The 14,079-nt window shown below is 45.1% G+C and overlaps 1 protein-coding gene across 1 annotated transcript in view; it reads left to right on the top strand.

Annotated features, from left to right (window-relative positions):
- Window positions 1–14,079, top strand: part of LOC130384189 (beta-1,3-galactosyl-O-glycosyl-glycoprotein beta-1,6-N-acetylglucosaminyltransferase-like) — a 35,085-nt gene that overhangs the window by 16,274 nt on the left and 4,732 nt on the right. The window contains exons 2-4 of the mRNA XM_056592290.1: window positions 8,707–9,132; window positions 9,222–9,315; window positions 9,405–9,809. Of these exons, the coding sequence (XP_056448265.1) occupies window positions 8,807–9,132; window positions 9,222–9,315; window positions 9,405–9,809 (825 nt within the window). The 5' untranslated portion in view covers window positions 8,707–8,806. The remainder of the gene's footprint in view (window positions 1–8,706; window positions 9,133–9,221; window positions 9,316–9,404; window positions 9,810–14,079) is intronic.

The raw sequence follows: 14,079 nt of genomic DNA, 5'->3' as shown, positions 1-14,079 counted from the left end.
GTGGTCCTGACACACACACGAGAACAGGCTCACACACACACCCTTTTTTATTTTATTTTACTTATTTTATTGAAATTACATTTGTCATTGTGGATAACCTGAATTAGAATTTTGGATAACATTTTACCGTACTTATTTGGTCTAATTTTAAGTATTTCCGATTGTTTTTCGTAGATTATAAGATCGCTTCTTAATAAAATGTCTGTCATTATCATTATCTTGAAGGAAATATTTTATTTGTGTTGTTATTTTGGCACCTAGACCTCGTCAGGTCCAAGCACCAGAACAACAACCACCTATCCACCGCGCTCCGCGACCTAGTCACTAACTCGTCTTTAAATACAAATAAAAGGATGGCCGAGCGCTGAAGCTGGCCTTTTGCTTAAAACACAAAGGGTCGAGTACTCCAGCTCTGAGCTACTCAACCAGAACTTAAAACAAGAACCCTATTTCCTCAAAGTGCCAAGATCAGAATTCAAATTCACTCAATCGATCCGATGATCAGAAAATTGTTCAATCGGCCCAAAATAAGAGCAAATTCACTCAGTTGATCCAAGATCAGAAAACTTTTCAGTCGGTCCAAAATAAAGAGAGAGAATTCACTAAATCGATCCAAGATCAGAAGACTGTTCAATCGGCCCAGAAGAAGAGAGAAAATTCACTCAAAATTGATCCAAGATCAGAAACTGCTCAATCGGCCAAAAATAAAAGAAAAACTCACTCAATCGATCCAAGATCAATAAGCTGTTCGATCGGCCCAAACCAAGAGAAAATCCCGGGGACTTGATGAACTCTGGGGTTGTGTGATCCGCTCGCGCCCCGTCCAGCAGCTGCCTCTTTTCAATCCTGATCGTTGACGCCAATTATGTTGTAGCAAATTATAACTGAATTATCTGTCACTTCAACTAACTATAAATATAAGGAAACGGGGAGTCCGGAACAAGTATTGACAGAGACTTTATTGTTACCCACAAACTAGCAACAACAATGCCGAGTGAGGTTTGCAAAGACACTGCCGGTAGTCCGATCCCGGTCTCTCTTATACATTCAAACTGAGCTGTTTTGCATGTAATATGACCGTCCTGGTATATGCTCAAAATTGCCTTATATGGCATGGACGGTCAGCCTTACATTCCTTTAGGTATGTGTTCATCTCCTGTAGTTAATCTAAATAATGGGAGGATGTCAGTAGCCTGGGCCCCAGGCTCCTTGGCGCCTTATGAGGCCCTTGCTCTGAGTCCAGAGGTGGTTTCTCTACCTTCCACCATTAATGCATATGCCTGATGTATATAGGCCTGATAATACTAATAATAATAATAGTTAATATAAAAGTAATGGTTAATTTCTCCCATAGAATGCGTGGTGACATCTTGCTGAGGTTTTTCTTTATAATGGATATCAACGGCTTGTGGTCTGTCTCAGCCACGAACTTTGGAAGGCCGTCAACGTATCCGTGAAAATTCTGGAATTCATACACCAGTCCCAGGCACTCTTTTTCTATTTGTGCATAGCGTCATCGTTCTTGATGCATAAGCGACTGGCTTCCAATCTTCTCCTGTAGCCTGTAGTAATACAGCTCCGATGCCATCCTTGGAAGAGTCAGTGGATATTTTGATCTTTTTGGAGGGATCAAAGAATGTCAACACGGGCTCCGTTGTCAGAGTGGTTTTCAAACGTGCCCACTCCTCTTCATGATCAGCAGTCCACTTAAACTCACACTTGTCACGCAACAACTCTCTAAGATGCACAGTCTTGGATGATAAATTAGGAATAAATTTTCCAATGAAATTGATCATCCCTAAGGCTCTTAACACACGCCTTCCACGCCTTCTATCATGTGCTCCATGGCCCGGTGGTATACTTCCGGAGCAGAGCATATTCTGAAAGGCAACCTGGGGAGTGGGGGTGTTGCCTGCCTGCCACCCGCTAACCCTGACTAAAATGATCCGACAAGGAACAAAGGAAAGACAAGGGCTTAAATACCAAACACACACAGGGCACGCAACGAGCAACAGCTGAGACACATTAGGGAGGGAGCAGTAATCACACAGGAGGGAAACCTGACATGGGGAGAAACAAGACCGATACCAAAGTAAAACAGGTAACACACAAAAACAAGACAAGGAAACAAACAGACAGACCATGACAGTACCCCCCCCTCAACCCTCCAACTCACCTTGAAGCGACGGCGCTGCACGTACACTGTCTGTGTTTGGGTCCTACCTGCCTTCCTGCCACCCGCTAACCGTGACAGAATGATCCGACCATCTTTGGACCCAGCGGACGTTTTTTGTTGGAGGCTGTGTTGGGGTGTATATGCAGCGCTGTCGCTACAAGGCCCGAGTTGGAGGGTGCCTTATGGACTATCAGAGTGGGGGTGTTGAGTGTGGAGTGCCATCCGGTTCAACATTTCTCTCCAGCCCCTGAGCTGACTCCGGTCCCCGAGCCCTGTCCGGTTCCTGAACCCTTCCTTGACTTCCAGAGGGGTGCCGCCTTCTAAACCTTCAAGAAGGGGTCCGCCCTCTACCTTGACTTCCAGAGGGGTGCCGCCTTCTAAACCTTCAAGAAGGGGTCCGCTCTCTACCTTGACTTCCAGAGGGGTGCCGCCTTCTAAACCTTCCAGAAGGGGTCCGCCCTCTACCTTGACTTCCAGAGGGGTGCCGCCTTCTAAACCTTCCAGAAGGGGCCCGCCCACTACCTTGCCTTCCCGAGGGGTTCCGCCTTCAAGACCTTCCAGAAGGGGCCCGCCCTCTACCTCGCCTTCGTCTTCGCCGATTCTAATAACACATATATTTAGTTAGTATACAATTGGTTACAGGTGCCGCCACCTAGTCGTTGGTGGTAGTCTTTATCTTATGTTAATTGTGTACTCATATCATTAAAGCATAAAGCCCCTTGATTTAATTACTAACTGTACATTAAAAAGTATTACTGCTAAATTTAAAAGGTTGAATCTCCTCGTGACTGAATGTTTGTATACAGCGCGCAGCCTGTATGCGCGCAGGCTTGATGCGCTACACTTTTTTCTGTGGAGAACCAGCACCATGAATATTTACTACAGCGTTTCTACAGCTCGATGCGGTTTCGCAATGACTCCATCTTTATGGAAATATTCCTGAACCGCATAAGTCGAAACCGGATCGTTTTCGCCCGTTTCGGCTCCGTGTGGACGCTTAGACCCCGATTACACGAGGACGCTTACGGGTAAAAACGACATAATATTTTATCGGAAGTGCCTTTCGTTTAAAACTTGAATACGCTCCGCCGTAGCGTTTCCGTCTACACTGCTAAGACGCAAAACTCTTCTCAGATCTGCTCACGTCGCGTACATGTTTACCGTGCATACATGCGCCAGTATAGGGGAAATAAACAAAAACAAACAAATAAACGATGCCGGCCACCTGTGGGTCTTCGCCGTTGCAGGCCTCCAGGATTGCAGGCCTCTAGAAAACATTTTTTGTTCCCTCCTCCTGGCTCCCCTCCACCCACCCTATTTGGATTTGACTTTCTTTTTTTGCATGTCGTGGGTCGCCTGGTAGTCGACCCTTGAGGGGGGGGTACTGTCATGGTCTGTCTGTTTGTTTCCTTGTCTTGTTTTTGTGTGTTACCTGTTTTACTTTGGTATCGGTCTTGTTTCTCCCCATGTCAGGTTTCCCTCCTGTGTGATTACTGCTCCCTCCCTAATATGTCTCAGCTGTTGCTCGTTGCGTGCCCTGTGTGTGTTTGGTTGCTTTCCTTTGTTCCTTGTTTCCTTTGTTCCCGCGTCACCCACGTCACCCGTGTTCCTTGCCTTTTTGAGTTAATAAATTATCCTTTTACTCAAACTGTCTGCGTTTGGGTCCTACCTGCCTGCCTGCCACCCGCTAACCCCGACAGTAACGGCCATACGGTGTATTGAATGTGCAGTACTTTGTACTATCCTCATGCAGTTTCAACTGCCAAAACCCTTGAGAGGCGTCCAGCTTGCTAAAGTACTTTGCACCGGCCATCTCACTTGTAATCTCATCTCTGGTTGGGATTTGATAATGTTCTCTCTTAATGTTGTTGTTCAGATCTTTTGGATCCATGCAAATGCGTAAATATCCATTCGGTTTTCTGACACACACCATCGAATTCACCCATTCTGTGGGCTCCTCCACTTTCTTTATGACCTCAAGTGATGTCATACGGTCAAGTTCTTCAATTAGCTTTTCACGCAGAGGTGCTGGTACGCGCCTAGGACCCTAGCACCCCAAACCCGTGGAAGATGTCTGAATACTGATCCACTATTGACTCCACTGATGTTGTTTATACAGTACACTCTTTTAACTAGGCCCACATTTCCACATGCTTTGTCACCTAGTAGTGAGTCATGTCCATCTGGAACAACAACAAACATGAGCTGATGTTCCTTTTTTCTTTCATTTTCACTTTGAGTTTGCACATGCCTTTTGTGTTGATTTGCTGTCCATTATAGGCTTTTAGCTTCACTGAATTGGGATGAATGTGTGGTTTTACCTTCATGACTCTGATGTCACGTTCACTCATTACGTTGGCTTTGGCCCCCGTGTTCAGCTTGAGAGGAATGACAGCTCCATTTATTTGTAAAGGCACAATCCAGTTGTCCTGCTCAACACTGTTCACGTTTGGCATTAGTTGTTCAGACTCTTTATGTCTGAAATCATCCTGGTTGACCATGCCTACAAAGAATGAATCCTCAAGAGCCGTTTTTTCTACTGTATGCACACGTTCACCTCCGCTCTGTTTCCCTTTGGCAAAGCATTGCTTGGCATAGTGGTTTTTCCCTTTACATTGGTTACAGACTTTCCATATGCTGGGCATTGTTTAGGTGCATGTTGGGAGCCACATCGTTTGCACATATACTTTTCTGTGTTGTTCTGTTGCTTATTTTTTGATGTGGTATATCTTTGTGTCCTTCCTGACACTGTAGCCACTGCAGCACCATCTTATTCCTTTGAACGCTCACCGAACGTTCTTGCATGTTGCTGAGCTAACTCATTAGCATGGCATATTTTCTTAGCTCCAGCTAAAGTAAGATCAGTTTCCCGCAGCATTCTTTCTCTCACTTTTTTGTCATTTACTCCGAAAACAATTTGATCACGTATCATTGAATCTCGAAGCACTCCAAAGTTACACGTTCTGGCTTTTCGTTTCAGGTCTGTTACAAAGGCATCAAAGCTCTCAGCTGGCATTTGAATGCACGAGCGAAACACATACCTTTCGTACGTCTCGTTCTTCTTTGGCGAACAGTGTTCATCAAACTTTGTCACGACCATATCAAACTTTCCCTTGTCATCCTCGCTGTCAAACACAAACGTGTTGAATACCTCCAGTGCTTGCGGTCCCGCGACGGTAAGAAGCAGTGCAATCAACCGTGCATCGGGCTTGTCGTCCAGTCCGAGGGCTTTCAGATAAAGCATGAATCGTTGCTTGAACGTTCTCCACTCGCAATCCACATTTCCAGTCCAATTCAGATTTTCAGGCGGCTTCACACTTTCCATGACTTCTGTTGGACCACTCAATGGTACCATGTAATGTTACTTCATTAATCAGAACGTGACTTTAGGAACATGGCTTTATTGTTGTAACTCCGTGTGCTAGTAACTCAAGCGTGGCTTATCATCGTCTTATTCTAATAACACATATATTTAGTTAGTATACAATTGGTTACAGGTGCCGCCACCTAGTCGTTGGTGGTAGTCTTTATCTTATGTTAATTGTGTACTCATATCATTAAAGCATAAAGCCCCTTGATTTAATTACTAACTGTACATTAAAAAGTATTTCTGCTAAATTTAAAAGGTTGAATCTCCTCGTGACTGAATGTTTGCATACAGCGCGCAGCCTGTATGCGCGCAGGCTTGATGCGCTACACTTTTTTCTGTGGAGAACCAGCACCATGAATATTTACTACAGCGTTTCTACAGCTCGATGCGGTTTCGCAATGACTCCATCTTTACGGAAATATTCCTGAACCGCATAAGTCGAAACCGGATCGTTTTCGCCCGTTTCGGCTCCGTGTGGACGCTTAGACCCCGATTACACGAGGACGCTTACGGGTAAAAACGACATAATATTTTATCGGAAGTGCCTTTCGTTTAAAACTTGAATACGCTCCGCCGTAGCGTTTCCGTCTACACTGCTAAGACGCAAAACTCTTCTCAGATCTGCTCACGTCACGTACATGTTTACCGTGCATACATGCGCCAGTATAGGGGAAATAAACAAACATGTTGGATTATTTCCATGCTTCGGACCTTCAAGCTGCTCTGGCAGCTCTAATAAACTTGGAAGAGTCTTCCCATGAAATGTAAAGGATATGTTCAGATAATATTACTGAACAGAGAAGGATCTTTTTGGTTTTCGCGGCGCAGATAAGAGAAGGAAGTTTCTACGCATGCGCTCAGACATGGTGGTGTTCTGTGATAGTGTAGCACAGCACCACCTAGCCGCCTGGCATGCATACCAAATCGAATTCCACACACTTTTGCGTCACTGTATGCACGCAGATTTCCTCCCGAAAAACGTTTGTCTAAACGCGGAATAAAAAGTAAAAACGCGACGCCACTTTTGCATCTTCTGTTCAGACCGTCATCATGTAAACGTAGCCTTAGTCCCAGACAAACATTAAGCCGGAGCACTGATCTTATTCACTGGATTCATTTTGTCTTTTAATTAGGGCCATTGTGGCAACCCGGCTTGGTGAGTGAGCCGCCTCCTTCCAATCAGCACACGAACTGGAGCTTACTTAAATGGCACTTTTATTCAAACATAAATTATCTATCTAGCAAACCAAACAAAACACAGCTTTGGAGGAATCTACAGTCTTGTTCCTCCGGGTGTAATCACATCACCAACGGAGACTGGTCTCTCCGCACACGCAAACCAGGAGAGCCCTGAATGTGTGTGGAAGCATGCTTTTTAAAGCATGCTTCCCCACCTGCTCCTCAGGTACTCCGCATTTCAATGATTGGCTCCAGTGCTCTTACTGGCGCCATCTGATGAAAATCTGTGGTACACCGCCTCCACAACCTGCCTCATTGGCCTCCAGGGCGCTGTGCCAGAGACGGGTTGCCACACCTTCAGGAAGTTGTGGTCAACCAAATAATTTGATAGCTGAGGAACAACTATGAGGAAGTATCTATGAATGACGTTTTTACAGGTCTTGAATTACCGAGTGTGAAACAGATGTTAATTCCAAAGGTTTATTAACTTGTTATTGTTTAACATGTGAGAGCATCAAGCGAGAGCACCTTCCACTCGCCGTCACTTTCCGAACCCCCTCCTATTCCCTACACACATACATATAACCTAAATGTATTCCTGCGCGCTCCGCGCTGCACATAAACTAGTGCCATTACAACACAAACCCTATATTCTACAGTTTATTTTACACAAGCGATGACAGTATGGATGCTGTACAATAATGAACAGGCTCAAATGGGCTAGTGAAATCGAGCACAACCTTCCTGCAGGAAGGGTGCGTCTCCTGTTTGACCAAAGCAAAAATGCAGCACGATTGCACCTAACATAATTTCTGCTGTTACACTGGCATTATTTCATCAGCTGAGGGCGTTTTCATTGCCATAGCAACTTGAGCTATTCAACAAGTAGGCCTATAGCATGTGCATATGAATCTCGTACCAATAGTATAGTAAATGTTGTACTTGTTGATTTGATTGCCAGAACTCGTGCTGCATTGTTGGTTTTGTCAAACAGGAGAGGCAACCTTCCAGCAGGAAGGTTGCGTCTCCTGTTTGCAAAAAACAAAAATGTGCACGATTGCACCTGACATAGTTTCTGCTGTTACACATCATTTCATCAGCTGAGGGTCTTTTCATTGCCATAACAACTTGAGCTAATCAACAAGTACAACATGTTCTAGACTAATACTATGAGTCTCATACCAGTAGTATAGTACATGTTGTGCATGTTGATTTGATTGCATCACAAGTTTTATAAAAATGTATGGGTCCCTGAATCTGAGGCACATATTTTAGTGCTCCTGAAATAGTGGTCTGTTTCTCATAGTATTAGGCAAGTGCATGTTGTACTTGTTGATTTTTTTGCATCACAAGTTTTATAAAAATGTATGTCAATGCAATTTATAAAAATGTATGGGTCCCTGAAAGTGAGGCGACATATTTTATTGCACCCGAAATAGTGGTCTGTTTCTCATAGTACTAATCTAACACATGTTGTACTTTGTCTGTCTTTATGTCGACTAACCCAAAAATTCGGGTGTCATGTAAGCACACTGAGTGAGTTATCGAGACATGTTTTGTTTCCCCCTGAACTGATGACCCTTTCTAAAAGGGAAATTGTGTAGTTTTATTGTGCTTTTCATTCATTTAAATTTAACCATTTCGACCATGGTAACAAAACATATTATTTGAGCTTTATCTTTTAATTACCTGGAGGAAATTGTGTGTTGATTTAGAATATATTGGAATCATGTTCCATTTAACCTAATTTTTTTTGTCCTTGTACTGAGGAGCACAGTGAACGTCACCTAGGCACATTGTGGCCTTTAGACAGGCTGCTTTGCTAGCAAAACCAAAATTGGAAAAGAGATGGAGCACCATCTGATCCATGTTTTTGTTGTTGATGGCTGGTGTATCATGTACGCATTGATAAGTGAATGCAGCCTTCAACCACAACACACTCCACAATAACATGATCATGTGCTTATTTTATGTTCAACAGATAGAAAGAGGAAAGGGATATCGTTACTAGATTCCTTGGTCTTCATTGGCTGGACATTTCTACAAACATCCTGGATAATACGTGAACTCTCCTTGTGGAAATGGCATTGTTTACGAGGCTAGGGCATGGGCGCCGCTTCACCAACGTCATTCTTAGAGTCATTGCTATAGTGGCACTGCTGTGGACTGTGGTCTTTGTGATCAGTCCTACAGAGATTGAATGGGTCCCCACCTTAAGCTGGAGCAACAGATGGCTGGCTTACAAAGAGTATGAAGGGAATGTAGAGGATGCATGCAACTGCTCGTCCCTCTTGCAGGGCGATATCGATTGCATGGAGAACGCCAAGTTACTGAGCATCTCCAAGGATTTCCGAAAGAAGTTCCTTAGAAAAGAGGATAATTACATTAATGCCACCGTGAATTGCAGGTGGGCAAGTATCCCTGAATATTACACACTTTTAAGGAACTGTATAGACAAGAAGTGTTTTGTGGCTCATATTTATTTTTGATTTACAGAGACTTCCAGACAAGGAAGAAGTACACAATGTTTCCTCTAAGCAAGGAAGAGGAGGATTTCCCCTTGGCTTATTCTATTGTTGTCCACCATAAGGTAACATATGATGGCATACTCATGATATACTTCAAGCCTAAATCTATGAATACAATAATTTTTTTTCATTTTGCTGGCTATTTGTACAGATCCAGAACTTTGAACACCTGCTGCGAGCAATATACGCACCTCAAAACCTTTACTGTGTCCATGTGGACAAGAAGGCTAGCTTGGCGTTCCTGGAAGCTGTCATGAGCATCACTTTCTGCTTCCCTAACGTCTTCATGGTCAGCCGACCCGTGGACGTGGTCTATGCCGGCTGGCCAAGAGTGCAAGCGGATATCAACTGCATGGCTGACCTCTTCAATGTCAGCACCAAATGGAAGTATTTCATAAATCTGTGTGGTCAGGACTTCCCCTTGAAAACCAACCTGGAGATGGTGAGGAGCCTGAAAATGCTGAAGGGTGCCAACAGCATGGAGACGGAGAAAATGCCGGGCGGGAAGCGTTGGAGGGTAGAGGCTGCTCACCACATCGTGGACGGACAACTTAAGGTTATTGTTATTAGTTAACCATTTCTGACTTGTTGATCCTTGCTTTGAAGCTGAGCAGTAGTATATTGATGTTTCCTTATACTAGCCTGAAATCCAGCACCCTAAATGTAAATACCTGTACCTCCACTCCCCTACATGAATCTTTGTTTTACTCTTACCCCTCATAGTGTGTATAGCTGTATCTATCCATTGTCATTCATAAAACCCATACTCAATGCTGTCTAGGTATAGCATTGAGTATGTGTTTTGCCTTTTTTGGGGCAAGGCATGCTCTTTCCTGGAGTTGAACATATTCTATCCGCTGGTGTGGAGGATGCCTTGGCAGATTTATAAATACTGGCCAGGTCAAACAAGATAGGGAAGGTCCCTCTCCTCTCGTACCACCACCCAGAACGATTGGTGAAGGGCCGCCCTGCAGGTGGACCTCTGTAGTCCTCAAGCTTCGTCCGAGCCTTCTCTGATCAGTCAAGGGCTAGGTCAGTGCCAGAGAAGAGCTCCCCCAGTGCAGAAGCAGACATGCCTATTCACAGCAGTTTATGAAAGTATCAACGTAAAAACAAAGAAAAAAAAAAGTGTGTTCAAAATACACTTCTATTATACTATAAATTGAACTGTATTACCTTTTAAAGTTGATTTCAAACACACTGGTGATATAATGCAATTGTACTGCAAGTGTGTTTCGAATGCTAGAAATCATAACTTACACTTAAAGTTTGTCAAAAGTTGTGCCAATTTAGCATACTATTTCCACTTAAAGTTACTCACTTATGGACTAATTGAGTACACTTAAGTATACTTGATTGCGACAAAAGTACGGTGACATACTAAAAGTGTACTTAGTACATCCTTTCAAAAGTATCGTGGAAGTATAATATTTTTTCCCCTAGGTATCTATAAATTTATTCATCTCCACTGATCTACTGTCAAGATTGAACGGTAGATCGACAGATCGACTTGGGGTCCTAGATGCGCAATAATGACGCACTTCCTAAAACGCTGTCTTTTAAATGCGCATGCGCGTTTCATGGCGAAGTCACGCCCCTTCCGGTAGAGCTCATGGGACCTATGAGATCGAAAAATATGAATGGGTGTCAATGGAGAGAAAATAATTATTTTCTGGTCCCAGTCTTTATATGCCCTGGATTACACATATGTTGTTTGTGGATTTAAATTATAATTTTTCATGCAAAGAAAACTAAAAATTTTCGTGAAGAAGTTTGATAATTTTAGGTTTTATGTGAGGCCGCTTTGTGAACAGCTCTTCGCTGCTCTCGACGCATATGATATACGTCACCACACCCGCACTTGGAAGTCGGCACAGAGATGGCGATCTCTCTGCCCCACTTCACCGCTTTTTCTATGGGGAGGATAAAAGCATCGAAAGAGGTGAAAACCACTATAAGTCGGGGCACGTGCAGAGTTTCAGTTAGGCCGATGGGAAGATTGTCGGTCTTCTCCACGCCAGTCGCAGGGAGCGTGACGTCACATACGAGCCGTGTAGTCTTTCTCGTTGTGTTTTCTCTACAGCCTTTATCTGAACAATTGCACAATAAACGGTCGAACTCTTTGCATGAACAATTATCCTTTAAATCCACAAACAACATATGTGTAATCCAGGGCATATAAAGACTGGGACCAGAAAATAATTATTTTCTCTCCATTGACACCCATTCATATTTTTCGATCTCATAGGTCCCATGAGCTCTACCGGAAGGGGCGTGACTTCGCCACTCTATTCCCAAGTATTAACGATCTCCTTTTGTTTTCTAATCTATGAATAATAATCGAATGTACAAATTATTGTTGCCTGCCTGTACTTGGGTTATATATAAAAGAAGAATCGGTTAACTCCACTTTATTTCCAGCGCTCCCAACACAGAGTCAAAACAGCTACCCACACGCAGACACTTCCGTTCTCCTCCTTCAGAATAAGAGTCCCTAACAGGAACTGGGTTACATATGCATTCATCAGTGCTTTTAGACGTGTTTCCAATGGTGGTTTGTGCGAAAGAACGGGCTGCGTTCAATGAAATCAAAACCAAAACGGATTGAGCCTTCTTTTTATGTCCATGATTGAGCCCCGTTTATAAACATACAACCGTTCCGGGTTCTGTCCGTTGGCTTGCGTCGATACGTCAAGTGTCGATACGTCATCTGTAAGCGCAGGAGTCAATCCAGCCAAGTCAATCCGGTACCCACACCGGACTGCCGCCGAGCACCAACCACCTGAGCTGCCGGACAGCCTTCGGCAGCAGTCCGGAAGAGGAGACATGGAGGAGAAAGGGATTGTACTCCCGGAGCTGAGCTGCCGGACAGTGCAGCTCCCGGAGTACACCCGCCGGAGCTGCCAGACTGCTGAGTTGCCAGCTGCTCTCTTTCTCCTCCATGCATCCTCCTCCGGGCTGCCGCCGAGCTGCCCCCACCGGAGCTGCCGGACTGCCGCCAGAGCTTCCGCGGCAGTCCGGCAGCTCCGGCGGACTCTCTGCCAGGCAGTCACATGGCAAACTGACAAATTAGACATCTTTTTTTGTATGGAATATCCCTGCTTCTGAAATGCACGAACATCTCTGCCCAGCGCTCGTCCGCTGGTCCACAAAATCGTAGCTATGCTCTGATTGGAGGGGAAGTGGGAGGTAATATTCAAATTTGCCCCCTTCCTACGTAGGAGGGGGCGCCGAAACTGGCTCGCTCGTTTGGTAACTGTAGGCGGGGCACTTTCAGAAATGCATTGAATGCATTGCATTGTACTTTCAGCTGCTACTGAAGCTAAAGCTGCCGGTAAGTAACAACTTCCACCAACAACTGTCGTTGGAAAAGCTAATGGTCAGTTGTATCTTACCTGAAGGAATCGCCGGTTGTGGCGCGCTCTCTTGAGGAGACGCTGGCCCATCTTGGCCGTGAACACGGTGCAGCGTCCCGCCCTTTGGGTTCCTCCATGCTTAATGAGGTACTAGATTCATGTAACTCTTTTTATATGGGATTATAAAAGCATTATAATCCTTCCAAATTTATTTTTATCAGAAGCCACAGGCATGTAGTCTAGTCATACTTTTGACCGTCTTAGTGGCGTCACGTCCCGGCAGGCTGAACGGCCAGCTCCGTCAGTCACGCCGCGCTCATTGCGCACTCACACTAGGCCATCGGTACCTAGCCCAAGTCCGTTTGACACCTAACTAACTATCCACAGACTGTATGGGTTGCAGCTTCTGCAGTAATGGGCCAATCACGGCGCTTTAAAGGGGACATATTATGAAAACAGCACTTTTCCTGGGATTTGGGGTGTTATTGTGGGTAGATGGTGCTCCCACACGCATACAAACTTTGAAATAAGTCTGTAAATGATTTTTTGAATGAGATACGCATTTCTGGAAGCAGCCCGCCTCCAGCTACCAAACGAGCGAGTCAGTTTTGGCGCCCTTTCCTACGTAGGAAGGGGGCAAATTTGAATGTTACCTCCCACTTCCCAACTCCTCCCCAATCAGAGCATCGCCAAGATTTTGTGGACCAGCGGACGTGCAGCTCCGGCGGGGGGACCTCGGCACCCTGCAGCTAAGCTCCGGGAGTAAAATCCCTTTCTCTGGCGCCGAGCTCACCCCGCCGGAGCTGCCGACAAAGGGAGGTCGGGAGGAGGAGACATGGAGTAGAAAGGGATTGTACTCCCGGAGCTGAGCTGCCGGACTGCCGCCGAGCTACCCCAGCCGGAGCTGCTCGTCTGCCAGAGCTGCTAGTCCGCTGGAGCTGCCAGTTCAGCTCCCGGAGTACACCGCCGGAGCTGCCGGACTGCGGCCGGACGGCTTCGACGGCGGCCGGCAGCTCCGGCGAGGGGAGCTCGGAGGCAGTCCGGCAGCTCAGCTCCCGGAGTACGATCCTTTTCTTCTCCATGTCACGGTTCATGGACTTCAGAGAGTCAATGCCAAAGTTCCTTTCCCCCAATTCTTCTCAACCATGGCCGAGATATCCCCCACACGACGAGTCTTTACTTGTGGAAGTACCAGAGACGTCAGACACAGTCTTTATTATTCATAATATCATCCGAGGCGCAAATAGCTTTTGGCCGTGATATTAGATAAGATTATATAATTACCTGTATATAATATTATTATTATGTTATATCATATTATATAGCAGGGGCGATACTAGGGTCAGAGCTTTAGGGGTGCTGAGCACCCAATGAGCCCCACTGCCGCACCACCCACCCTTTTTTTCCACACAATTTTTTTTTTTATGTCTATTGAAAAATAACTTATTTTTTGGAGCCCTTTCCAGCAAA

The sequence above is a fragment of the Gadus chalcogrammus genome, chromosome 6 (genome assembly GCF_026213295.1).
Source record: "Gadus chalcogrammus isolate NIFS_2021 chromosome 6, NIFS_Gcha_1.0, whole genome shotgun sequence".
NCBI classification, from domain to species: Eukaryota; Metazoa; Chordata; class Actinopteri; order Gadiformes; family Gadidae; genus Gadus; species Gadus chalcogrammus.
This window is presented reverse-complemented; position numbering and strand designations above follow the sequence as displayed.